Source organism: Dipodomys spectabilis, unplaced genomic scaffold (assembly GCF_019054845.1).
Source record: "Dipodomys spectabilis isolate Male_0828 unplaced genomic scaffold, ASM1905484v1 ptg000039l, whole genome shotgun sequence".
NCBI lineage: Eukaryota > Metazoa > Chordata > Mammalia > Rodentia > Heteromyidae > Dipodomys > Dipodomys spectabilis.
In genome coordinates, this window is record NW_024870716.1 from 382,454 (window position 1) to 409,241 (window position 26,788).

Below are 26,788 nucleotides of genomic sequence, written 5' to 3' on the forward strand. Positions count from 1 at the left end.
GAACCATGATTACAAATATCTTTACAAATTACAAACCTTTACAATTACAGATATCTAGCTGGTCATTTGAATCATGGTTTAATCCTACTTTTTTTCCTATTTATAGTTAGTGAAGTGTCAGAAACTTTGAAAGTTCGCTCACTCAACCTCCTGAGAAAGGTCTGCTCATCACAGAGCAATATACAACTAGTAAATGGGATATTTGTTAATTTCTGATAATTAAAATTACATAGTGAGGGACTAGGAAGGTGGCTCAGTGGTAGAGTGCTTGCCTTGCATGCGTGAGGCCCTGGATTCAATTCCTTATAACCACATAAGCAGAAAAAGCCAGAAATTGTGCTGTGGCTCAAGTGTAAGGTGCTAGCCTTGAGCTGAAGAGCTAAGAGACAGTCCCCAGGCCCAGAGTTCAGGCCCCATGACCAACCAAAAAAAAAAAAAAATTAAACAGTGATAAAACTGAAAGAGACCTTAAGAAATACTCTTCCATAATGCTGGGTGCCTGTGGCTCATGCCTGTAATCTTTTTTTGTGTGTGTGCCAGTCCTGGGGCTTGAACTCAGAGCATGGGCACTGTCCCTGAGCCTCTTTTGCTCAAGACTAGCACTCTACCACTTGAACCATAGTGCTACTAAGTAATTGAATTAGTGGTACTAAGTAATTGAACCCAGGGCTTCATACATGCTAGGCAAGCACTCTACCACTAAGCCACATTCCCAGCCCATGACTATAATTATATCCTAGTCACTCAGGAGGCTGAGATCTAGGGATTAAGGTTTGGAACTAGAAGCACTGGTACCAGTACTTAAACTGGGCTGGTACCAGAGCTTAAACTCAGGGTCTTGTGCTCTCACTCAGCATTTTTGTTCACAGGGGGCACTCTACCATTTGATTCGCACCACCCACCAGCCCACTGTGTTACATGGCTTTTAGTTTAGTGGGTTTTTTTTTTTTTTTTTTTGCCAGTCCTGGGGCTTGAACTCAGGGCCTGGGCACTGTTCCCGAGCTTCATTTTACTCAAGGCTAACACTCTACCACTTGAGCCACAGTGCCACTTCCAGCTTTTTCTGTTTATATGGTACTGAGGAATCGAACCCAAGGCTAGCCAAGCACTCTACCACTAAGCCACATTCTCAGCCCTTTTAGGGTTTTTGGAGGAGATGGTAGTGGTAGAGTACTGGGGCTTTGACCCAAGGTCTGGCACTTGCAAAGCAGAAACTCCACCATTTGAACCACATACTCAGATTTTTTTGCTTTTGCTGATTTTTAGATATGGTCTTGCTTTTTGCCCAGGCTAGCCTGGATCATGATCCTCCTATGTTCATTTCCAGCACAGCAAGGATCATAGATGTGCACCACCATGCACAAATTTTTATTGATTGAAAAGGGGGCCTTGAGAACCCTTTTCCCAGGCTGGCTTCAAGCCACAGTCCTCCCAATCTCAGCCTCCTGAGTAGCAAGTGTTGCAGGCATGAGCTATTATGTACAGCTTTAAGCAGCATTCAATATATGTCATATCAAATATAACTGAGCTACAGTGACAGTAACAGTAACTTAGACTAAGTACAGATATGTGCAGGCAATGTGACTAGCTTCTAACACTAAAGATTTCAGAATCACTAATGCATATATGTGTGGTCAGGGATATACATCTTAGAATTATTAATGAGGATTTGTTGTATTTATTTCCAAAGCTTTTTTTTTTTTTTTGTCAGTCGTGGGACTTGAACTCTGGACCCAGGTGCTGTCCCTCATCTCTTCAACTCAAGGCTAGCACTCTACCATAGCTTTTCTTTTTTTAATGCTGGTCCTGGGGCTTGTTGGGTTCCTAACCTATTAGTTAGTTTTTTGTTTGTTTGGTTGGTTGGTTTTGGTTGGCTCGTAGGGCTTGAACTCAAGGCCTGGGGCACTGTCCCCGGGCTTTTTGCTCAAGGCTAGTGCTCTACCACTTGAGCCACAGCTCCACTTCTGGCATTTTCTGGTACTTAATTGGAGAATCTCACAGAGTTTCCTGAGTTTCCTGCCTGGATTGCCTTTGGACCATGATCCTCAGATCTCAGCCTTCAGGGTAGCAAGGATTATATGTGAAGCCACCTGACCACCTAGCTTCCAAAGCATTTTTAAGTGTCATATGATGTCATTTAATTTTCCTAGCAACCCTGCTAATAGATTATGAAGCCATTTTAAAGAAACCAAGGCATAGAAAGATCTAGTGACTGCCTAGAAGTCATTTGGTAAGTGACAAAACTGAGGCTTAGAACTGACTTTCTGCTCTGTTGCTTCCAAGCTTTTGACCTCATTCTCTAATATGTGAACAGGGGCCTAGAGTAGATCCAAGAAGTAAAGGCTACTCTGATTCTCTGCTGCTTCTGATGGTGTCCATTAAAGACAAATACTGGTAGAAATCAAATATGCAAAAGTGGTTTTCTTAAATATTATGAGTGAAAATAAAGTTAAATTGAAGATATTTTCTCCTTCTCCCTTCTCTGAAGGTATCAGAAAGCAGCTGAGGAGGCAAATATGGAAAAGAAGAGAAATGTAAGTACTCTGAGGCCCCAGGGCATGTGGAACTCATATGAGTGAGTGTGTGGCCAATCCACCTGCAGCTTTGTGGGGTCCGGGCTCCATGTCAGCTGTGCTGAACTGTTGAGCCAGCTAGTGTGATTTATGAGCCATTTGCCTTGGAGAAGTTGGCTTAGATGCAAGGGATCTTACTTCTTAACTGATATTCTCCTTTTGAGCCTCTTCTTTTCTTTTCTGTACTGAGTGAAGATGTAAGGCCAAGTGGTTTCTCTGAAGTTAGGAAAATGGCTTGCTACTTCTGATCAAATGAAAACAAACTTTCCTAGGCTGTCATCCCTTTATCCAAAACCGACAACCAGAATGTTTGTATCTCTGCATTTAAATGGTGGTAGTGCTGCTGTTGCTGCCATCCTCTGGAAGTCACAGCAAATTTCTTGACCTAGTCTAGTTAGCCAGTTTCTTAACTACAAGGCCCATCAAAGACAAAAACCTCCAGAATAAGTTCCCTGCCAATACTGAACACCTATTCTCTATTCTCCCTGCTTGCTCATTTCCAGGTGTCCAGGATAATATATCTCTTTTGATTTTTTTTTTTTTCTGGTCATGGGGCTTGAAGTCTGGGCCTGGGCACTGTCCCTCAGCTCTTCAGCTCAAGGCTAGCGCTCTACCACTTGAGCCACTGCGCCACTTCCGGTTTTATGAGTGGTTTTTGGAGATGAGTCTCACAGACTTTCCTGCCCAGTCTGGCTTTGAACCTCAAGGTCCTCAGATCTCAGCCTCCTGAGTAGCTACTAGGATTACAGGCGTGAGCCAACAGTGCCCAGCTTGATTTAATTTTTTTTTTTTTTAAGACATAGGGTATCAGTAAATGGCTCAACATGTAGGCTTAAGTGGCCCCCATGACTTATCCTTCCAAGTACCATTTCTGACTCCTTGATTTAATCTTTTTTCCTGAGGTTCTAGTGATTGAAACTTGGGACTATACTAGGCAAGCACTCTACCATTGAGCTACATTCCCAGCACTTTTCTTTTTTAAATGGGGTTTCAATCTGTAGCTCAGCCTGGCCTTGAACTATGTATGTCTTCCAGGTCTTGAACTTGTGATCCTTTTGCCTCAGCACCCAGGTACTGAGATTATAGGCAGGTGCCACCTTGATTGGCCTGATTTAATATTATGAGGACAAAAAGTCACACATTTGGACAATAATTCTTTTTTTTAATTTTTTTAGTATTCATGTTTATTAGATTATGGCATACAGATTGAGTTTGTTTCATGCAGCATGCCCTCTCTAGATGTTACAATGTTGCATAAAGTGATGCATTTTCTCTTAAAAGCCATAAAGTCATATAACATGGAAATATCACTTACTGTTTTTTTTTTTTTTGCCGGCCATGAGGCCTGAACTCTGGGCCTGGGCGCTGTCCCTCAGCTCTTCAGCTCAAGGCTAGCTCTCTACCACTGTAGCCACAGCGCCACTTCCGGCTTTTTCTTTTTATATGGTGCTGAGGAATCGAACCCAGGGCCTCATGCTTGCAAGGCATGCACTCTACCGCTGAGCTACCTTCCCAGCCCCACTTACTGTTTTTTTGTTGTTGTTGTTGTTGTTTGTTTTGGGCATTGGTCCTGAGGCTTTGAACTCAGGGCACTGTCCCTGAGGATTTTTGCTCAGGGCTAGTGCTGTACCACTTTGAACCACAGTGCCACTTCTATTTTTCTGGTGATTAATTGGAGATAAGAGTCTCACAGACTTTCCTGCTTGGGCTGGCTTGGACCCATGATCTTAAGATCCCAGCCCCCTAAATTGCTAGGGTTATAGGCATAAGCCACCAGCACCTGGCTAACACCTTTTTTAATGAATGAGACTCTTGTGCTTACCTGTGTTGCCTGGTAGTATCTTTCAGAGGTGGAAAAATGAATAGACAAATCTTGAATGTTTTGTACCTTTAGTACTAGAGAAATAATTAGTATGTTAAAAAACTAAGCCGGGACCCAAAAGGCTCAGAGCCAGGCAGCGTTCTACCCCTGCTAGCATCCTCTCGGGAGCCACCAGGCCTCCAGTCAAGATGAGTGATAAGCCAGACATGTCCGAAGTGGAGAAGTTTGACAGATCAAACTGAAGAAAACTAATACTGAGGAAAAAAACACTCTTCCTTCAAAGGAAACTATCCAGCAGGAGAAAGAGTGTGATCAAACATCATAAAATACAGATTGCCTCTCAAGAGCAAGCTTCATCATCACCTGACATTCTTGCTTAATTTAGGCTTATTTCTGTAAAACTGTGTGTTAGTGGAGACTTGAGGCACCTGTAGATGATTTCTCTTCTATATTCCCTGGCTAAGAGGTCAACAGTAGCCATTGTCCCCTTAAATTTGTTTTTTAAGTGAAATTTCAGATGGTAGATGGCATGCTGTCAGTAATCTCACTATTGATGACCTTTGTGGGTGTGGTCCTTGTGCCCCCTATAGAGTGAGTCAGTTTAACCTACAATGAGTGCCTTCTGCTTCATAATACTTTTGTAGCCTCTTAATTTTCATTTACAATTAAGCATTAAAAATATAAAACAAAACAAAACAAAAAAAACTCTAAGCCGAGTGCTGGTGGCTCACACCTGTAATCCTAGCCACTCAGGAGGCTGAGATCTGAGGATCGAGGTTTAAAGCCAGCCTGGGAAGGAAAGTCCATGAAACTGTTATCTCCAATAAACCACTAGAAAACTGGAAGTGGTGCTGTGGCTCAAGTGGTAGAGCCCTAACCCTGAGCTGAATTGCTGAGGGACAGCACCAAGGCCTAGAGTTCAAGCTCCACAACCAACCCCCTCCCCCTCCAAAAAAACCCCTCTATAATTTATGTTATACTTAGGACTTGGTGTTATGAAAAGTAGAATTTTAACCCTATTTGCATTTAACTTTATCCTCAGACTTTAACCTCCTGAGTAGCTAGGATTACAGGCATGAGCCACCCACACATACCTATACTCTATCTATCTATCTATCTATATCTTTAATCTATCTCAGTATATAACTGGATAACTTTCTGTGACCCAATATGATAAAAAATATTTTTTACAATGCCCAAAATTATAAGTCTGTTTTTCTAATGGCTAAATTTTAGATCCAAATTTATTGTTGAATGTGTGAATCATTGCATTGGAAACACAAATAGATAAACTTTGTTGCCTCTGGTTGGACAAAAATTCTTTAATTTGGCTGGCCATACAGAATCATTTATATTATGCATTCTTTATATGTTTAATATATATTCATGTATGCATTATTTTGTATGTATTAGATATTGTATATGTAATGTATATTATGTGTGCATGTATGTAATATGCATGCATGAATATGTGTATATTATACAAACATTTACATTTAAATAGATTAGGTACCTAACATTAAATAGGTTTGGTACCTAACCTATTATACTTTGTTCTAAGAAGGTATTATTGGCTAAGTCTTTGGCTTAATTTCCTTGTAATTTAAAAATAGATCTCTGGTGCTTTATAAGAAAAAAATGCTACTATCACTTCACTCTGCTGATTTCTTTTATCCTTCTGTCTTCAGCCTGTTTTTACCCTTCCTTCTCCTTTTTTCCTTTTCCTTTTCTTTTTCCTTTTCCTTTTTTATTTGGCAAGCTTTCTCAAAGTACCTGGTACATATTAAACACTGTTTGAGGCACTAAGAATGTAAGTTTAGGTGCAGTCCTCTGATTAGGTGACATTTGGACAGAGATCTGAGGACATGAGCCAAGAAAAGAAAGATTTGGACAGGAGGAACAGCATGGTCAAATGCCCAAAGAGTCTTTGTGTATTTGAAGACAAGGAGTAGAAAGGGTCATTGAGACAATCTGAAGGGAAGGAGACCCTAACTCTGAAGGGAAGGAGGATTTGGGGGCAGAGTTTGTGTGCAATGACTGATGTTAGCTGAGTTAAAATAGAGGAACCATGGTAACTGTGTGGTGATAATTGTAATGTTTAGGGAAGGGATAGATGGTAGTGGATTAGATTGGAGTATTGGCAGTCTAGATTATGAGCATTCGTCATGATTTATATTTATGGGAGCGAGCAAGAGAAGAATCAAGAATGGGGCTTGGAATGTAGCTTAGTGACAGAGCTCTTGCTTAGCATGCATGAAGCCTGGGTTTGATTCTTCAGTATTTCATAAACAGAAAAAACCAGATGTGGTGCTGTGGCCCAAGTGGTAGAGTGCTAGCCTTGAGCACAGAAAGGCTCAGGGACAGAGCTCAAGCTCTGAATTCAAGCCCCAGAGCCCAAAAGAGAGAGAGAAAGTGAGAGAGAGAGACACATACACACATACACACACAGGGAGACAGAGAGAATCAAGAATGGCAACAATTTTTTGGCCTAAATTAAATGAAATTAAAATGCTATTAACTGAGATGATAGGGAAGATTATAGAAAAAACAGAACTGGAATGAGGGAATTAGAAGCTCAGTTTTGGACATACTAAATGTGAAAGGCTTTATTAAGACATCTAAGTGGAAATGACAAATGAAAATTTAGATATACAGAAGAGATCCAGACTGGAGATAGTGGTATATATTAAAGTATCAGTGGTAATTAAATAAGATGCATGAGATAAATCAAGCTAGTAAGTGGAGAGTACAGAGGTCAGAGATCCTAGTTGGGGCCTTAGGCTGTTTATAAAGGTTGGAGCAATGAGCAGTAACCAGTAGTAACAAGCAATAGAAGGCAGAGCACCAATAGATCATGTCTATAATCCTAGCTTCTCAGGATGCTGAGATCTTAGGATCTCAGTTCAAAGCCAGCGTAGGCAGGAAAGTCCATAGACTCATCTCCAATTAAGCATCAAAAATCTGGAAGTAGAGTTGTGTTTGGAGTGATAAGAATACCAGCCTTGAGTAAAAAGCCCAGTTTAAGTCCAGTATGGCATGGAAAAAAAAAAAAACAAGGCAGTAGAAGATGAGAAAGGCAAAGTGAAGAAAGCTTTTCTAGATGACTTAACAGGGTGTAACACAGAGAAGCTGGATGTTGACCATCAGATTTGGCAACAGGAAGGTAGGTCACTGGTCATCTTGTACTGTTTGGAAGTAGTGGGATAAAGGCCAATTGGACTAAGTTCAAGGCAGAGAGGCATCACATTTTTGCCTAGTATCTGGCTTCAGACTTCTATCCCCTTCCAATGTCCCCTGTGTAGCTGAGACACAGACATGAACCACCATTTCTAGCTTGTTGGTTCAGATGGGTCTCCCAACCTTTTTGCCTGGTTTAGTCCCAAATTCTGATCCTCTAGATATCTTTATGAGTAGCTGGGATTATAGATATGTACTACCACATTGGGTCTTGAAGAAAGGAATATTTGAAAAAACAGAGTTATCCTACTCAGGAAGCTGAGATCTGAGGATCATGGTTCAAAGCCAGCCCCTGGTTCAATCCCTAGTGCTGCCAATTTTTTATTTTATTTTTTATTTTTATTTATTTATTTACTTTTGTCTGTTGTGGGGCTTAAACTCTGGGCTTGGGCACTATCCCTGCACTCTTCAGCTCAAGGCCAGCTCTCTACCACTTGAGCCACAGCACCACTCTGGTGGATAATTGGAGATAAGAGTCTCATGGACTTTCCTGCCTGGGCTGGCTTTGAACCGCAATTCTCAGATCTCAGCCTCCTGGGTAGCTAGGATTATAGGCGTTAGACACTGCCATCAGGCCAAAAATTTTTTAATGTGATGTAAAAAATTTTTGGTTAGGGGCTGGGAAGGTGGCTCAGTGGTAGAGCGCTTGCCTTGCATGCATGAGGCCCTGGGTTCAATTCCTCAGCACCACATAAGCAAAAAGAAAAAAAAGCCGGAAGTGGTGCTGTGGCTCAAGTGGTAGAATGCCTAGCCTTGAGCTGAAGAGCTGAGGGACAGTGCCCAGGCCCAGAGTTCAGGCCCCCACAACCAGACCCAAAAAAAAACTTTTTTTTTTTTTTTTTGTTAAATGCCAGTCTTGGTTGAACCTACTGCACAGATTGTTTGGTAATATAAGAGTAAGTGGAAAGACAGGAAATAGAAATAGCAACTATAGTCTATGCTCTCTAGACCCTTAACTGTGAAATACAAGAGACAGCACTAGCTAGAAGGAGACATCAAGTTGACAGAGAGTTCCCTTTTTTTTTTTTTGTAATAAACCTTTTTTTACTTTGAAATAGTTTTGGATTTAGAGTAAGAGTTTTTATATACATTCATCTAGCCAAGAGTGGTGATTCAGTATTATAATCCCAGCATTTGAGAAGGGGAAGCTTAAGGATAAGGCTTCAAGCCTGGGTTACACAAGGAGACTCTGTCTCAGGGAAGATAGTAGATAGATAGATAGATAGATAGATAGATAGATAGATAGATAGATAGATAGATAGATAGATAGATAGATAGATAGATAGATCTCTATAGATATAGATACATACACAAACTACAGACTTTATTCAAACTACATACTTTATTTGAATGTCACCAGTTTTGTGTTTACTAATGACAGAGTGCTGCTTTTCTTTCCAAAGAACAGAGGGAACTTGGCACTGATGGCTCACACCTGTCATCTTAGCTAGTAAGGAGGCTGGGGTCTGAATATCACAGTTTAAAGTCTGCCTGATCAGAAAAGTCCATGAGACTCTTGTCTCCAACTAGCCAGCAAAATGCCAGACTGGAGGTGAGGTTGAAATGGTAGAGCATCAGCTGTGAGTGAAACTATGTGCCTTGAGTTTAAACCTTGGTACCAGCACAAAAGGGGAAAAAAACAAAACAGAGAGAAATGTTCATATAATGACATAAAGGTATGACTTAATCTACTAAATTAAAGAACACTCACTACCATGAAAGAGAAATATTGAACATAGGTAAATTTACTTCTTTAGCAAATAGTGGAATTGGGTTATATGATAGCTTGAATTTTCTTTTTTTTTTGGTCCGGTCATGGGACCTGAACTCTGGGCCTGGGCGCTGTCCCTCAGCTCTTCAGCTCAAGGCTAGCGCTCTACCACTTGAGCCACAACACCACTTCCAGCTTTTTTCTTTTTGCTTATGTGGTGCTGAGGAATCAAACTCAGGGCCTCATGCATGCAAGGCAAGTGCTCTACCACTGAGCCACCTTCCCAGCCCCCCCTTTTCTATTTCTTTTATTTTTATTTTTGTCAGTTGTGGGGCTTGAACTTGAGGCCTGTCCTTGAGCTTTCTTTTGCTCAAGGCTAGCGTTCAACCCCTTTGAGCCACAGCACCACTTATAATTTTCTGATGGTTAATTGGAGATAAGAGTACCACAGACTTGCCTGTGTGGGCTGGCTTTGAATTGTGATGCTTAAACCTCAGCCTCCTAAGTAGCTGGAATTACAGGTGTGAGCCACCAATGCCCAGCTTCCTTTCTTTTTTTTTTCCTTTCCATTGTGGGGCTTGAACTCTAGGCCTGGGCACTGTCCCTGAGCTCTTCAGCTCAAGGCTAGCACTCTACCACTTGTGCCACTGTGCCACTTCCGGCTTTTTCTGCTTATATGGTGCTGAGGAATCAAACCTAGGGCCTCATGCATGCAAGGCAAGCACCTTCCCAGCCCTCTTTTTTTTTTTTTTTTTTTTAACACAAGGATTTGAACTCCTGATATTCTAGCCTCAACCATCCAAGTGCTGGAATTACAGGTGTGCAACACCACACCCAGATCATTCTTCTACTTTTGAAATGAAAATTCTCCTGAGATAGCAACAACTAAGATCCCAAAAAGGGAAAGGACTTATGCAAGTTTAAGACTAATTGAAGCCAGGTGCAAGTAGCTCACTCGTGTAATCCTAATTACTCAGGAGGCTGAAATTTGAGGATCGAGGTTCAAAGCCAGCCTGGGCAGGAAAGGCCATGAAACTCTTATCTCCAATAAACCACCAGAAAACCAGAAGTGGTGCTGTGGCTCAAGTGGTAGAACGCTAGCCTTGAGCAGAGCTGAGGGACAATGCCCAGGCCCAGAGTTCAAGCCCAATGACCGACAAAAAAAAAAAAAAGACTGATTGAGCTCTAGCACATCCCATTTCTAAGTCAGATGTTCATACAGGAAAAACATGGTGTTGAATCTCCTCTGATTCAGGATTCTGGATTCAGGGAGAAAATTATGATCCAGAGGCAAAGTGCCAAAATTCTGAGGCTTACTAGATGTCAATTAAAGAAAAGAAGCTGTGATAACATAGTAATCAATGTGGTCCTTGAAAATGTTCAGATGTCTTCACTTCCCAGTACCTTAGTCTAGGACAATACTTAGGGAAAATGTTAACACTTTGATGCAAATGACATCAATTAACATTTCATCCTTTTTCTCCTGGTACCTACCCTGTATGGAGACTAGTCTTGAGGAAAAAAAAAAAAAAATAGAGCCCAGGGACAGCACCCAAGCCCAGAATTGAAGTCCCATGACTGGTAGAGGAAAAAAAAAAGAAATTGATTTGGAAGATGACTAAGCACTGTGGTGGTTGATCATGGTTGAATACCATGGTGCCAAGTAGCTGGAGAACAGGCAGGGTCATTTATTTAATGATTATTGTCACCACTTACTGAATGCCTATTTAGATTAAATATTATTTGACATATGATAATATAGTCTTTATTTATTCTCTACAATAATCTTGTGTGGTAGTTTCCAGAAACTAAGAAACTGGGGCTGGGAAGGTGGTTCAGTGGTAGAGTGCTTGCCTTGCATGCGTGAGGCCCTGGGTTTGATTCCTCAGCACCCCATAAACAGAAAAAGCCGGAAGTGGTGCTGTGGCTCAAGCGGTAGAACGCTCGCCTTGAGCTGAAGAGATAAGGGACAGCGCCCAGGCCCAGAGTTCAGGTCCATGACTGGCAAAAAAAAAAAAAAAAAGAAAGAAACTTGACTAAAGTCATTTGATTGGATGGAGGTACATTGTGCAAGTAAGGATTCAATTATAGATAATACAAAGAAAGAAAAGCATATGATCTGATACGCATTATCCAGTGATAAACCCAGACCTCTTGGGCTAATATTCTTTACATTGTGTTGATTTTAGCTATTGCTCCTTTTTTGGGGGGTGGGGAGCGGTTGTGGGACCTGAACTCTGGACCTGGACACTGACCCTCAGCTCTTCAGCTCAAGGCTAGCACTCTACCACTTGAGCCACAGCACCACTTCAGACTTTTTCTGCTTATGTGGTGCTGAGGAATCAAACCCAGAGCCTCATACATGCAAGGCAAGCACTCTACCATTGAGCCACCTTCCCAGCCCAGCTATTGCTCTTATTGTGTAACTTTTCTTTTTTCCTCATTGTTGCTTGCCTTGGGTCCTAAAGGCTTGGATCACTACCATGGCCTAGGAGTGATTTAAGGGTGTAGGGCCTTTTTTTTTTTTTTTTTTGGTAGGGCCTTTAATGTTATCAGAACACATTGCCAAACCCTTTCTCTTATTGTCTCCACCCCTGCCTCTACACTCTTGAACTTGGATCTTTAGAAGATCATTTTAATAAAAACATACTTAATCTTTCAGAAAAGAAACAAAAAAGCCTCCCTAAAAGGATGTCTTCTACCCAGATCTAGTTCAGGACTCTGCTGATACTGCACCACCCAAATTCCTTTTCTTTCTGCTCATCACAAGTAGAAATGAGGCTGCTTACAGTAACATCATATTTATTTCATATTCTATGAAAGCTTTTTTTTTGTGATATGAAGATAATTATATTTTTAGCTTTTCACGTTTATCATATTATTATATTTATTATAAAAAAGGAAATACAAGTACCATAATTCATTTTCCAAAAATAACTTGGTAACATTCTGATCTATTTTATTCCAGACTACTTTTCTAGGATAATATTTACAAATACATATACATATTGTAAAATGAGATCCTGACAATATATAATTTTCTTTTTTTATTTAAGTATCTTGTGAGCATCTTTCCATGTCAATAGATATACTTTGGTTCCATAATACATATCTACAAAAAGTAGTGTCCGGTAAACAAGGTAGAATGTGTCTCTGGTTTTCAGGGCTCCTGGGTGTACACTTTAGGGCAGGTGAAGACAGAGGCCCAGGTGACTCATCCATCATGTGACATGAGGTAGTAGGGCTAAGAGTACTGCGGGTGACCCAGATTCTGGAACTTTTGGGGGGGAGGATCCGGTCGTGGGGCCTGAACTCTGGGCCTGGGCGCTGTCCCTCAGCTCTTCCGCTCAAGGCTAGTGCTGTACCACTTGAGCCACAGTGCCACTTCCGGCTTTTTTCTTTTTTGCTTATGTGGTGCTGAGGAATCGAACCCAGGGCCTCAGGCATGCAAGGCAAGCGCTCTACCACTGAGCCACCTTCCCAGCCCTGGAACTTTTTATTACTACTATTATGAGCATATATTAGCTATACAAGCAAGGATTACATTGTGACTTTTTTTTTTGGCCAGTACTGGGGCTTCAACTCAAGCCCTGGGCACTGTCCCAGCTTCTTTTACTCAAGAATAGCACTCTACTACTTGAACCACAGCTCCACTTTAGGCTTTTTCTTTTTATGTGATACTGAGGAATCGAACCTAAGGTTTCATGCATGCTAGTCTAGCATTCTAATCAATCTCCCTCTTTTATCATTTTTGCTTATTGTCTTCCTACTTCCTAATGTAATTTCAGCAAATTTCATTGTTCTTTTTTCTTTTCTTTTCCTTTTTTTTTTTGTCGGTTGTGAGGCTTGAACTTTGGGCCTGGGGACTGTCCCTCAACTTTCAGCTCAAGGCTAGCACTCTACCACTTGAGCCACAGCACCACTTCCAGCTTTGTCTGCTTATGTGGTGCTGAGGAATGGAACCCAGGGCCTCATGCATGCAAGGCAAGCACTCTACCACTGAGCCACCTTCCCAGCCCCTCATTGTTCTGATTTTATATGTACTGACAATCTAGTGTAACCATATTCATCTTCTTTCACCCTGATGTGCCCCCAGCAAGGCTGCTTCTCTTTCCCCTTCCCTCAACCCCTATTGACTAACAACTTCCATTGAAGATATTTGCTGTTTTCATTTATAGTTGCAATGTATCTCAAAATTATTCACTCTCTTACTTTCTTTTCCCTTTCTTGTCCTAAGTAGTAGCACTATGTTTATCCATATATCTATATAATTATATCTATCTATCCATCCATATATCTATATAATTAAATATACAAGCATATGCATGTAGGTTCATGTCCATGAATGCTCATGTCTTTTAGGTCTAGCTCCACATGAATGAAAATATATGGTATCTTGTTGTTTTTTTTTTTTAATCTTAGCTTGTCTTGCTCATATGATGCCCTTCTATGTAGACTCAGGCTGGCCTGGAATTCAACTATATAGCCCAGACTTGAACTACCAATCCTTCTGACTCAACTTCACAAGTTCTGGGATTTTAGGCATGCATTAGCACACCAGCTTTGGAGCTGTTTGGTTATTCACTCATTTATTCACTAATTTGAACTGGGATCTTACTGTGTTGCTCAAACAGGTCTTACACTTCTGAGCTGAAGTGATCCTTTTACTTCAACCTCATGAGTAGCTGTGTTCAACAAAAGCCATTTTAAAATTCTCAACAAAATCCTTTTATGCATTATCAATTTCAGATCCATATGTGCTTCTTGCAATGAACCATTTTTTTTTGGGGGGGGGGGTCCAGTCGTGGGGTTTGAACTCTGGGCCTGGGCGCTGTCCCTCAGCTCTTCAGCTCAAGGCTAGCGCTCTACCACTTGAGCCACAGCGTCACTTCCGGCTTTTTTCTTTTTGCTTATGTGGTGCTGAGGAATTGAACCCAGGGCCTCAGGCATGCAAGGCAAGCGCTCTACCACTGAGCCACCTTCCCACCCCTGCAATGAACCATTTTCTAAACCACAATTTAAGCACTAGAACTAGCAGTTGTTCTCTATAACTTTCATTTTTCTGAGTCTTGCTATTACTTTATGAAGTGGCTCTCAGTGTATTCAGAAGAGTAATAGGGTAAGAGACCTAATTCCCAATATAGCTACTAATCCCATTTAATTCTCCCAAGTCTTTCACTCCAAGTTTGCTGTCTTTTCTTTCTCAGTCCAAAGCCCAGGGAGTCAGAGACTGCAGGAATGGAGAGAAAGAAGGTACTAAAGGTTGGGGTTGGCTGGGAAAGTGGTGCTGTTCAGTTTATTTAGGATTTTTCAAAAGCACAGGATGCTTAATTTTACTTCCAAAACATGTTTCCTCTATTCTACAACATCAGTGACAATTTCCAGGTTTTTAATCTGAGTTAAATATGTAAATTCCATTCCAGGTAAAAGAGAACTCTCTTAGGTGTGTAAATGTCTCTTCTTTGATCACCTGTCTGGGTGGGGTTGTTTCCTTAAACCTACTTATTTTCCAGCCTGGGGCTCTGTAGAATAGTGAATTTTATAAGATAACTAAAAATTCAGACATACACATGTAGAAAAAGGTTGAGTAAAAAAGAGGGTTAGATTCTTGTGTTAGAATAAATTTGAGGACTGGGAATAAATAACACAATGTAGAAAGAGTACTTGCCATGCATGTGCAAGGCCCTGGGTTTGATCCCTAGCATTGGAGGGGGGAAAAAGGACATTTATATGCATGCTAATGATGTCACATATCATTGATTAAAATATTTGTAAGTCTGGTGATTTCTTTAGGTTTCTATACCTAATTCCAATCCTTGAAGCTATTATCTATAATTACTAGTGTTTTGTATTTCCAGCTATACTGTGTCTTTGTCTTTTTTGTTGTTTTGTTTTCTTTTGTGTGCTTGGCAAACACACTTTACCACTAAGCAACATCAAGCCTTCTCTTTCTTTCTTTGCTTTTTCTCTCTCCTTCCCTCCTTCTTTTCCTCCCTCCCTCCCTCCCTCCCTCCCTCCTTCCTCCCTCCCTCCTTCCTCCCTTCTTCCTTCCTTCCTTCCTTCCTTCCTTCCTTCCTTCCTTCCTTCTTCCTTCCTTCCTTTTTCCCTTCCTATGCCAGTTCTGGGGCTTGAACTCAAGTTTAGCATTCTTCCACTTTGAGCCATAGCACCAATTCTGACTTTTTGTGGTTAATTGAAGATAAGAGTCTCAGGGACCTTCCTGCTTGAGCTGCCTTTGAACTGTGATCCTTAGGTCTTAGCCTCCTGAGTAGCTTGGATTGCATGAGTGAGCTACCAGTGACCAGGCTTTTTTTTTTTTTTTTGGCTTTTATTTTCTTTCTGTCTATCATGGGGCTTGAACTCAGGACTGGCATTGTTCCTGAGTTTCCTCAGATCTCAGCCTCTGTAGCTAGACTTACAGGAGTAAGTGCCAACCTCTCTTAGATTTTTTTTTTTTTTGTCAATCATGGAGCTGGATCTCTGATCCTGGGCACTGTTCCTGAGCTCTTTAGCTCAAGGTGAGCACTTTACCACTTGAGTCACAGCATCACTTCAGGTTTTCTGGTGGAGATAAGAGTTATGGACTTTGCTGCCCGGGCGGGTTTTGAACCGTGATCCTCATATCTCAGCCTCCTCAGTAGTTAGGATTACAGGTATGAGCCACAGGCGCCCGGCTTTTAGTTTTAAAAGAAAAAAAAAAAATCAGAATTCTTCACACAATTTTGTGACATACTTTATAGTTCCAATATTTAAGATACCTGGTATTTTGCTGTTTCTTCTTTCTTTCCTCACAAATCTTTGGATTAAAAAAAAAATCTCTCCATTACAACTGTCCTCAAATCTGGGCTGTCTTTTCTTCACATTTTGCCCTTATAAGGCTATCCTGTTTTATCACTTCCTGCTTCAGCTCCTGACTTTTCCTCTTTCCCTCTCCTTGTCCTGGGTGGATGCTTGCTCCCTGTGGCAGGACTAACTGTTCACAGCTGTCCCAGCTGTCCTGAGCGGCTGTGGACCAGGACTGCTTAGAGTTTTAACTTTCATTTTACAAAGAACATGCTTGACTGTTGCAGCAGGCAAGTTATAACTGGCACTTACTTCTTGTTCTTCTAGAACACTGAAAATCTCCCACAGCACTTTAGAAAGGGGACCCTGACTGTGTTGAAGAAGAAGTGGGAGAACCCAGTGCCGGCAGCAGCAGAGTCACAGGCAGATCCTCCGCAAAACAGCTTTGAGGTTAGGCACCGAGCGGATCACCATCCTGCTGAAGTGAAAAGCAACTCCACTTCTGGAACCAGAGCTGACCTTAGATTCGGATCGCATCCTGAAGCCCTCACCCAGTGCCGGGATCCTTGCACCGAGGACAGTAAGGATCTTAAAGCCCAAGCAACAGAAAGTAAAAAGATGGAAAATTGTCTAGGAGATTCCAAGCATGCAGTAGAGAGATGTGAAATGAGTGAAAACAGTGACACTTCGGGAAAAATAGAGAAATACAATGTTCCGCTGAACAGGCTTAAGATGATGTTTGAGAAAGGCGAAGCAACTCAGTCCAAGGTAAGAACTGGGCGAGTATAATATTTGAGAAACCCAATTCATGTACTAAACAAAGCTGTTTTTCTAATCTGGACAGCTGGAATAGAGTTGAATATGTGATCAGTAAATCTTTTGCTTCAAGTTAGATGAGTTAATATAAGGTCTCTGATGAGTTATTTACATAGATGATAAGATTGTGAGATTCCCTTCTCCTCCCCACCCCCCTGCAATTTCACATTAAATCTAGTTCAAACTGGGATTTAAGTTGATATCTAGAAATGAAGAGAGTTGTATACTGGATTGATTTTTTTTTTTTCATACACTTGCTCTTTTCATTTGTCTTCCTGTGCCTTTTGTCATCTGTAGCCTTGGGGGTGGAATTACTGCTGAATCGCCTTCTGCTTGGGCACAGCTGCAGCAGAGTGTTAAGGCCAAAGTTTAACATTAAAACTGAGAGTTGGTTGTCTCTTTGCTAGCTGAATCCCCTCTCTTCTTCTCAACTTCCTCATCTGTGCCTTCCAACAAATGTTTTTTATCAGCTAAAATCCTCTTTCTGGAAAACTCAATGAAGATAGCCAGACTAACTGTGGCTTTCAGGAGTTTTGACTTGCAAATGCATGGGTTGCATTTTCCTACAACTGCTAATGAAATTTGATCCTTCATGTGGATTGCAGACTGAGTCCCCAGAGGGAATTACTTAACTAGAAAATGAGTTACATATGCTAGGGACTTATAACACAGTCCAGAGGCCACAGTGCTGGTAAAAATTTCCAGTTTTCTCATACTTTCCTACATATCTGGCCTTGTATGTGGGGATGGGTTTGTTATAACAGTCATTATAATGAAATAAACAGATCTGGTGGGTAGCAAAGCCATCATTTACTCTGGATTCCATCTAGATGGGGAAGCTAGATTTTTTTTTTCCCTTACAGCTAAACATTTGGCCCAAATCCCAATTATTTGTGAAGTAATAGCATGAAACATTCCTTCTGCGAAAAAATGAAATAGATAACTCCTCCTGTAACCCTCAGTTTTGTTCCATGTGACATTATCAGTTCCTTCCCATAACTTGCCTGTTGTTTCCTGCCTAGCAAAGTTCTAATTGCTTGAGGCTCATCTCTGAAAGCCTAGGAAGAATTTTGAAAGACTAGTAAAGCTCGAATCCTTTGCTGTGCTTGAGCTTTAGTTCTGATTTAACACTGAAACCAGTTGGCAAGAGATGTAACCACAAAGCAGTTTTATGACTTTTCTTAAACTCTTTCCTCTCAATTTTTTTGTCCCCTAAGGCCTGCCAATTCCCTTTTTCCCATTTATGGCTTTAATTTTTTTTTAAAACAGGAAGAATTTTTAATGGAAGAAAAAAAATGTCAGAAATCCTAAATAGAGAGGAAGGGGCTTTGTAGTGACTCAAAGCACCATTGTAAGTCTCCTCCTCACAAACCCTGCAGGGGTAGGACAGCTGATGTCATGCCAGCACATACAATGTAGATTCAGTGCAAAAGGGCTTGTGCATGTCAAAACTAGCCTAAGGTAGGAAATGACTGGGACTGAAGCAAACAAAAATGCTGATTATGTGTAAGGATCTGGTGAGAGACTATTTTTTTCTCATAAATGTCTAGTTAGAGATGGGTCAGAACAAGTCTATTTCTTTCTGTATGCTTTGAGTAGAGGGGGAAAACATCCCTATGTAAAGAAAGATCCTACTACATTGCTGATGGCAGTAGGCTACTTGATGGCAGAACTTGTAGGAAGATGGATAGGTTCTGAGATTCACTTGGGCTTGTGTATTCATGTGTGTGCATACCTCTCTCTTTCTCTTTTTTTTTTTTTTACTTCCTGATTAAGTTTGTTAGCTAATGTGCAGCTTAGAGACTGGAGCATAACCACTGTTGGTTTTATAGCCTTTTCTAAACAAACATCATTATTCATGTTGGGGAAAGTTTTGTCTAGTATTTCGATCAAACTGTTAAGAAAAGTTTTGTCTACTTTAGGTTGGGGACTAACTAATCAGTTTGAAATTAGGTTATGGTTATTGTGTTAGGATATGTTAGGTTAAAGATATAACATACCCTTAACATGGGTAAGGTTGTAATCAGGAAGTTACATACTTGGATCTTCAGAAGGAAATTGTGAGAAATATGGTTGGAATGCTCCTAAATCCTTCTAGAAGCAAGATTATACAAGTAAGTATATATTTCAGAGCCAATAAATTAGTACCTCAATGTGACAAATAAAATTGTGTGCATCTTTGATTCCATAATTGAATTTTAGAGACCCAGACTGAATCTCAACTAACTAGCTGAGCAAGGTCAGGATATACATACCTAATGTCTTGTCCAAATCTTTTTTATCTTAATTATTTATACAAGGCAAAGATAACTGGCTGGCTGGAGTAAATCCCCCTCCCTTCTCTCTCTCATGCCAGTATTGGGACTTGAACTCCGGACCCTGGGTGTTGTCCCTTAGTTTTTTGTTCAAGGCTAGCACTAGTTATTTGAACCTGACTTTATGCTAGTTAGTTAGAGATAAGAGCCTCTAGATTTTCCTGCTTGGGCTGGTTTCAAACCTTGATCCTCATATCTTAGCCTCTTTAGTGTCTGGCATTGTAGGCTTGAGTCACTAAAGTGTCTGGCTTTTTTCCTTCCTTCCTTCCTTCCTTCCTTCTTTCCTTTTTCTTTCTTTCTTTCTTTCTTTCCTTCTTTCTTTCGTTCTTCTTTCTTTCTTTCTTTCTCCTTCCTTCCTTCCTTCTTTCTTTCCTTTTCCTTTCTTTCTTTCTTTCTCTTTCTTTTTCTCTCTTTCTCCTTCCTTCCTTCCTTCCTTTCTTCTTCCCTTCCTTCCTTTCTTTTTCTTTCAAAGTCTCATCTGTTTCTATAACTAACAGCTGAATTCCATATTCAGATTCTAACATTAAACTCTTAACCACAGCTTCAGCCTTTGCTAGGTTATTTGCTCGATGAGGCAGTTCTTCCTCACCCTCACAACCTGTGCTGAGGATGAAACCCAGGACCTTGTACATGTTAGGCAAGTGATAGACCACTGAGCTGCTCCCTGTTCCTATCCATTTATTCTTTCTACAGATGCTGACTACTCCTTTGTGCAGTAGTTCTTCTAGGAGAGGAATAAAAGAAAGGAAACAGGAGAGAGGGGAATCCTCCTTACCAAAACCCTAAAACATATAAGTACAGTGTCATCCTTTGGGTATACACCAATGATAAGAAGTAGTAATGATAACTTAGAGTCTCACATGGTGTACAACTTGAGTCATGCCCCCAGCCCAAGTTTTATTTACTGTGTATGTGTGTTTGTGTGTATGTGTGCACACACACACGTGTGCCAGTCCTAGGGATTGAACTCAGAACATGGCTGCTATCCCTGAGCTTTTTTTGTCCTACCACTTGAGCCACACTCCACTTTCAGCTTTTTGGTGGTTAATTGAAGATAAGACTCTCACAGATTTGCTTGACTTTGGACTGTGATCCTTAGATCTCATCCTCCTGAGTAGCTAGGATTACAGTTATGAGCCACCAGGGCCCCCAGCTCCTTATTTACTTTTAATAGCCCTGAATGATTCTTTAGAATTTATGATAAAATGAATAATATATCCAAGTTTAAAGATGCCAATCAAGGAATTCTGATGTTTTCCACAATTTCTTGTTCTGAATGGCTATTCTTGATGTGTCAGAGAGACCAGTCATCTCTTCTGTGTTTATTTTAATGCTGATTGCTTATTGGTGTCTAGCCAGTTTCATTGCAGTAAAATGTGTTGAAAGGCAATGTCAGGAACTAGAACATTCTCTAAGCATTGTTGGCTATGTTAGCTTGTGTGGGGGCCAAAAAGACTTCATCTGCTCCCTAAATATTACCATCTTTGCTTCCTGCTATTAGAATCATTCCTGCTTTAGACCAGGTAAGTGTGTGTCCATATGAATATATGACAGAGGCATTTCCTTCAGCTTTCTAACTCATTGACAAGTTAAAATGAAAGAGAAATCCCCATTAAGATCATTGACATTGGGCTGGGAAGGTGGCTCAGTGGTAGAGTGCTTGCCTTGCATGCATGAGGTCCTGGGTTCAATTCCTCAGCACCACATAAGCAGAAAAAAGCTGAAGTGGTGCTGTGGCTCAAGTGGTAGAGCTCTAGCCCAGAGTTCAAGCCTCACAACAGACCCCCCCCCCCACCAAAAAAAAAAGGTCATTGACATTGGCTGAGCATGGTGGCACATGATTATAATCCTAGCTCTTCAAAGGTAGGAAGATTGTGGTCCTGGGCCAGCCCTGGGAAAAGCAAGAGAAACAACCAAAAAGTAAAATGCATCGGGTTATTGCTTAGATAGTAGAGTGAAGCCCTGAGTTTTGTTTTGTTTTTTTTTTTGGGGGGGGGTCCGGTTGTGGGGCCTGAACTCTGGGCCTGGGCGCTGTCCCTCAGTTCTTCAGCTCAAGGCTAGCACTCTACCACTTGAGCCACAGCGCCACTTCCAGCTTTTTTTTTTTCTGCTTATGTGGTGCTGAGGAATTGAACCCAGGGCCTTGAGCATGCAAGGCAAGCGCTCTATCACTGAGCCACCTTCCCAGCCCCTGAAGCCCTGAGTTTTAACTCCAAATAAAACATAAAAAATACAATAACGGGGTGGGGGGAGGCGAGGGGGGAGGCTGGGAAGGGATGTGAAGGGTAAACAAAGGAGGAGGCTGCAATGCTTGGTAAAAATGTACGCATTATCCTGTCCATGTAATTGTAACCCCTCTGTACAGTATGTTCACAAATAAAATTAAAAAAAAATACAATAACATGTAGATCTTAGAATATATTAGACTTTGCCAGAAAACCACACAGACATCCAGGTACAAAAAAAAAAAAAAGAAAAGAAAAAGTTTATTGCCAGTTAAGGGACCAGCAAGACCCCTTCTCACAAGAGAGGAGTGAGAAGTGTGGCTATTGTCTGAGGGGACGTATATAACCCAGGAGGCTTAGGAGGGGCTAGAAGGGGCTAGGAGATAGAGACCCTGGCTTGAATGTGAGAACCGGGGACTTCGTCATGGTGGATTAGGATTTATGGCTGCTGCCCAAGTAGTAGATAAGGGACTTTGCAGCTGTCCAGACCTGAAGGTCACTCTCAGGGGCTCTTGCTGCCTTATATGGTGGTAGCTGCCCCAGTGGAGTGCCATCTCAAGGCACAGTGGGTGTTGGAGGCTGATTATTTACTGCCTTTACTCTAGTTTTGCCTAGGAAAGGAGCATGCTAAGCCATCAGAAGGGGGCTTATTGGGCTTACAAGAATTATATGGTGTTTTGTTTTGGTATGTTTTATTGTAGGAGGATGTGGGGGGGGGGGTGATTGTGGTGCTGGTACTAGGACTTGAGCTTAAGCCCTCAAGCTCTTGCTTAGCTTGTTCTACTTATAGCTGGTGCTTTACCACTTGAGCCACGTCTGGCATTTTGCTGGTTAGCTGGAAATAAGAGTCTCCCAGATTTGTGTGTCTGGACTGGTTTCAAGCCTTGATCTTCAGATCTCAGCCTCCTAAGTAGCTAGATCTATAGGTGTGAGTTGTCATTGCCCAGTGATAATTCTTACATATATTTAGTAATAATATGCAAGACCATTAAGCACTCTGCTGGCATGAGCCACCAGCACTTATATATGAGCTTTTTTTGTGTGCTTAAAACTAGCACTCTACCACTTGAGTCACAGCTCCACTTCCAGCTATTCAATGGTTTGTTGGAGTCTCAGGGGCTTTCCTACCTGGGCCGGCTCTAATGATCCTCAGATTTCAACCTCCTAAGTAGCTAGTATTACAATTGTGAGCCACCAGAGCTTGACATTATATGGACTGTTCTCAGTGAGTATTACAATCACACATTTTTAGATAGAAGTAGTTGAGGTTAGAGAAGTTAACTCATATGTCCAGTGTCAAGTGACTAACTAATACTGGGACAAGGGTTGAATTTTGTAATAACCCATAACACTATCTTCATAGATATTATAGTAACTGTTTATTATTTAGAAACAACAGGCCATGATAGACTTCCTTATCTTTAAAATATAAGGAAACTGGAAGAAACTGAAAACACATTAACAGCTGTGTCCTCAGACATAAGCTCTCTATCTTCCCACATTTTATATTTAACTAAATGAAAGACATGAGGGAAACTGAGTGAAGAAATCTTACTAAAATTGTAGAATTAGAAGCTTATGGATTTGGAAAATCGGAATAGCTGTCTGAATAATAAACACACACAGAAAGGGAGGGAGATTGAGAGAGACAGACAGAAGGAGAGAGAGAGGGAGGTCTATATCCACATCCACATTCAGAAAGAAGAAAAGCCAAGTAAGCTAGGCATTGGCAACTCACATCAATAATTGGAGCTACTCAGGTGGCTGAGAGCTGAGAATTATTATTCAAAGCCAGCCCAGTCAGGAGAGTCCCTGAGATTCTTATTTTCAATTACATATATACATAATTTCTATGTTGTTGTAGTGACTATATATATTTTTTTGTCTCTTCTGAGTTTTGAGTTCAGGGCCTGGGCACTGTCTCTTAGTCGCTTTGTGCTCAAGGCTAGTGCTGTACCACTTGAGTGGTTAATTGGAGGTAAGAGTCTCATCAGTGTTAGGAAAATGAAGAATGGAAAAGGAATAGGCCAGACTCAGTTATCAACAGGCTAGTACTGTTTATTGCCAGTGAGGAGCACAGACCTTCCCATGCGATTGGAGGTTGTGCAAGGGACTAGATTTGGTAGCCATATTTATATGGGGCTTAACAAGGAAGCAGAAAGTAAAAAAAATGGGCTATGGTCTCTTGGAGGCCAAGGGCACTGCCCTTGGCCAAACTCCATCTGGGGTGAGGGGCTATTGTCCCTGGGGACCAAGGGTGGTGTCTTGGCTAGGCCTAGAGTGGAATGCTCAGCCTGAAGTGATGGGGACTTTTGGCTGAGCCCAGGTGGGAATGGCCTGCCTGTGGACAAGCAGGTGAGGGTGTACCTGTTGCTTTGCTTGACCTAGGGGAATACAGCAGGAGTCAATACTTCATAATCCATCTTTAGGTACATAAAAAGACTGGGCCGTGAGGGGAGAGGCAAGTCCTTCAGTGGGGACTTTTCTGCCTAGGCTGGCTTCAAACCCCAATCCTCAGATCTCAGCCTTCTGTGTAGCTAGGATTACAGGCCTGAGCCACCAGTGCCCAACTCACTATATGTCTTTGTTACATAGACCAAGCATCTTCCTACTTGATAATGGGCATAGTTATTCTTTGGTGGAAGTATATTTCACTAATAATCACTCTCCAATAATTTAGTTCTTTTCTAGCTTAATAGAAAAGTGCTAATGTCTTGGCAGAAATCTTTTCTTTCTTTTTAAATTTTCTTTGGTCTGTATTACTCATTTAATAGTATCACAGTCAGATGAACACTTTTTGTTTTGTTTTGTTTTGTTTTTGGTAAGATCTATTTATTTATTTATTTATTTTAATTTATTTTTGTTATTGTTTACGGGGCTTGAACTCTGGGCCTGGGTACTGTCCCTGAGCTCTTCAGCTCAAGGCGAGTGCTCTACCACTTGAACCACAGCGCCACTTCCAGATGAACATTCTTCTTACTTATTTTCAGCTAGCTTTCAAAGAATAAACTTTTATAGCACAATCTGGGCACATATTCCTAAAAGCTTTAGCAGCAATTAATTTTATCTTTTTTGTTGTTGTTGTTTGGTTTTTGGTTTTTGTTTGGTTTGGTTTGGTTTGGTTTTTTTGGTTGTTTGTGGGGCTTGAACTTAGGGTCTGAGAGCTATCCCTGCGTTTTTCACTCAAGGCTAGCACTCTACCACCTTGAGCCACAGCTCAAAGTTTCCTGGTGGTTAATTGGAGATAAGAGTCTCAGGGGCAGGGACTTTCCTTCTCAGGCTGGTGAATCACAATCTTCAAATCTCAACCTTCTGAGTACCTATGATTACAGGTATGAGACACCAGCACCCAGCTAATTTTATTTTTATCTTTTTCTATTGACTTAATAGATATGAAGAATTACCAATCTTTCCTTCTCTGCTAATTGTAAGACTAACACTTTTTTCTTTTTTTTTTTGGTCAGTTGTGGGCCTTGAACTCTGGGCCTGGGCGTTGTCCCTGAGCTCCTCACCTTAAGGCAAGTGGCTCGACCACTTGAATCACAGTGCCACTTCCAGTTTTCTGATGGTTAATGGAAGATAAGAGTCTCATGGACTTTCTTTCCTGGGCTAGCTTTGAACTGTGATCCTTAGATCTCAACCTCCCAAGTAGCTAGGATTACAGGCATGAGCCACCGGCTCCCCACTAACACACAGTTTTTATTGGCCAGTCAGAAAAATGTGGAGGAATCCTACCACTTGTAGATAAATCCTCATTTTGTGTGTATTGTCATATAACTAAGATTTTTTTTTCTAGCAGAATCTCTAAAAAATAACTTTTTAAAAATTTTTTATTGTGAAAAATACTGTACAGAGGGGTTACAATTACATGGGCAAGATTAAAAAAGAACTTTTTATCTCTTAATACTTTTGAAAAACTAAGGCTGTACCCCATGATCTCTATGCGTACATAGTTTAACAAATCCCTAAAAGTCACCTTTCTTCCTTTACCGTGGAAAGATGAGAGTCTGAAGGAAGATCAGAGTTGGGAAAGTTGAAAGAATGACTGATAATCAGCTGTAAAGAGAATTTTTCTAGAAAGTAAGCATAGCAGGAATAGAAAACCTACAGACTACTGGGTATATGTTGGTATGTTTGGTTTGTGGATTCACAGAAACTATTTAAAGACTTTCACACTAATGAATGTTGCAGTCAGCTGACAGGAAGGAAGACTTGTAGGGTGGGTTAAGGTCAAGCCCCAGGAAATTCCAGAAAGTTTTAAAATGTCTTTTCTCTCTTTCCTTGACAGATTATAAGTAAGGGCTCCTCAAATTTCTCAGTAAAAAGAGCTCAATTGAGACATATCTGTCATAAAAGAGTGTGTATGCGTGCACATAGGCACACACACACACTTTTTTCTTTTGTTTTGGCCTTAATTTTTCCTCCCTTAACAAATGTTTAAAGGAAACCCCTCCTTCTTCCTGAACCTCAGACTACTACTTGCAAATTGTGAATGATAAAGTTAATCTTAATTGCATATGAGATAATGTTACTCTGCAGATAGAAAGGTATTGAAAGTAATGCCCAGAGCTTTACCTGTGATCTCAAGAAAACTTGTTTCATCTCAGAAATGTACTTCTCCTTAGAACTAGGCAGTATAATTCTGACCCCAGAGACACTTCCCTGCCTGTTTTCCCTGTAATCAGATGATCTTGCTCATTCAATTTTTACTTTTTTTTTTTTTTTTTTTGGTCGGTCATGGGGCTTGAACTCTGGGCCTGGTGCTGTCCCTGCACTCTTTAGCTCAAGGCGAGCGCTCTACCTCTTGAGCCACAGCGCCACTTTCGGTTTTCTAGTGGTTTATTGGAGATAAGAGTCTCACGGACTTTCCTGCCCAGGCTGGCTTTGAACCCGATCCTCAGATCTCAGCCTCCTGAGTAGCTAGGATTACAGGCGTGAGCCACTGACGCCCAGCTAATTTTTACTTGTTTTAATATGGGAAAGACTGGTCAGAGTCTCCCTATGTAACCTAGGCTGACCTTGAACTCCTACTTCTGCTTCCCAGGTGATGGAATTACAGTTGTATACCACTATATCAGCACATTTACAATTTGTTTGTTTGTTTGTTTAGGTCTGGAAAGAAAACAATTCACAGTATGGATTAGATCCCGGCCCCCTCTGTCCCCACTACCCCCCAGGGCTTGAACTCAAGAGCCTGAGTGCTGTCCCTTGGCTTTTTTGCTCAAGACTGGTGCTCTGCCACTTGAGCCACAGCTTTTTGTTGCTGTTAAGAGTTTGATAGAAGCCAGACACTGGTGGCTCACATC

The 26,788-nt window shown here is 41.1% G+C and overlaps 1 protein-coding gene and 1 pseudogene across 2 annotated transcripts in view; both read left to right on the plus strand.

Moving 5' to 3' along the window:
* The window catches only part of Lima1 (LIM domain and actin binding 1), a 123,956-nt gene that overhangs the window by 62,365 nt on the left and 34,803 nt on the right, over window positions 1-26,788 (plus strand). For both annotated transcript variants that reach the window (XM_042677597.1, XM_042677598.1), the window contains exons 3-4: window positions 2,489-2,534; window positions 16,454-16,894. In XM_042677597.1, the coding sequence (XP_042533531.1) occupies window positions 2,489-2,534; window positions 16,454-16,894 (487 nt within the window). The remainder of the gene's footprint in view (window positions 1-2,488; window positions 2,535-16,453; window positions 16,895-26,788) is intronic.
* LOC122106277 lies at window positions 4,584-4,720 on the plus strand (annotated as a pseudogene).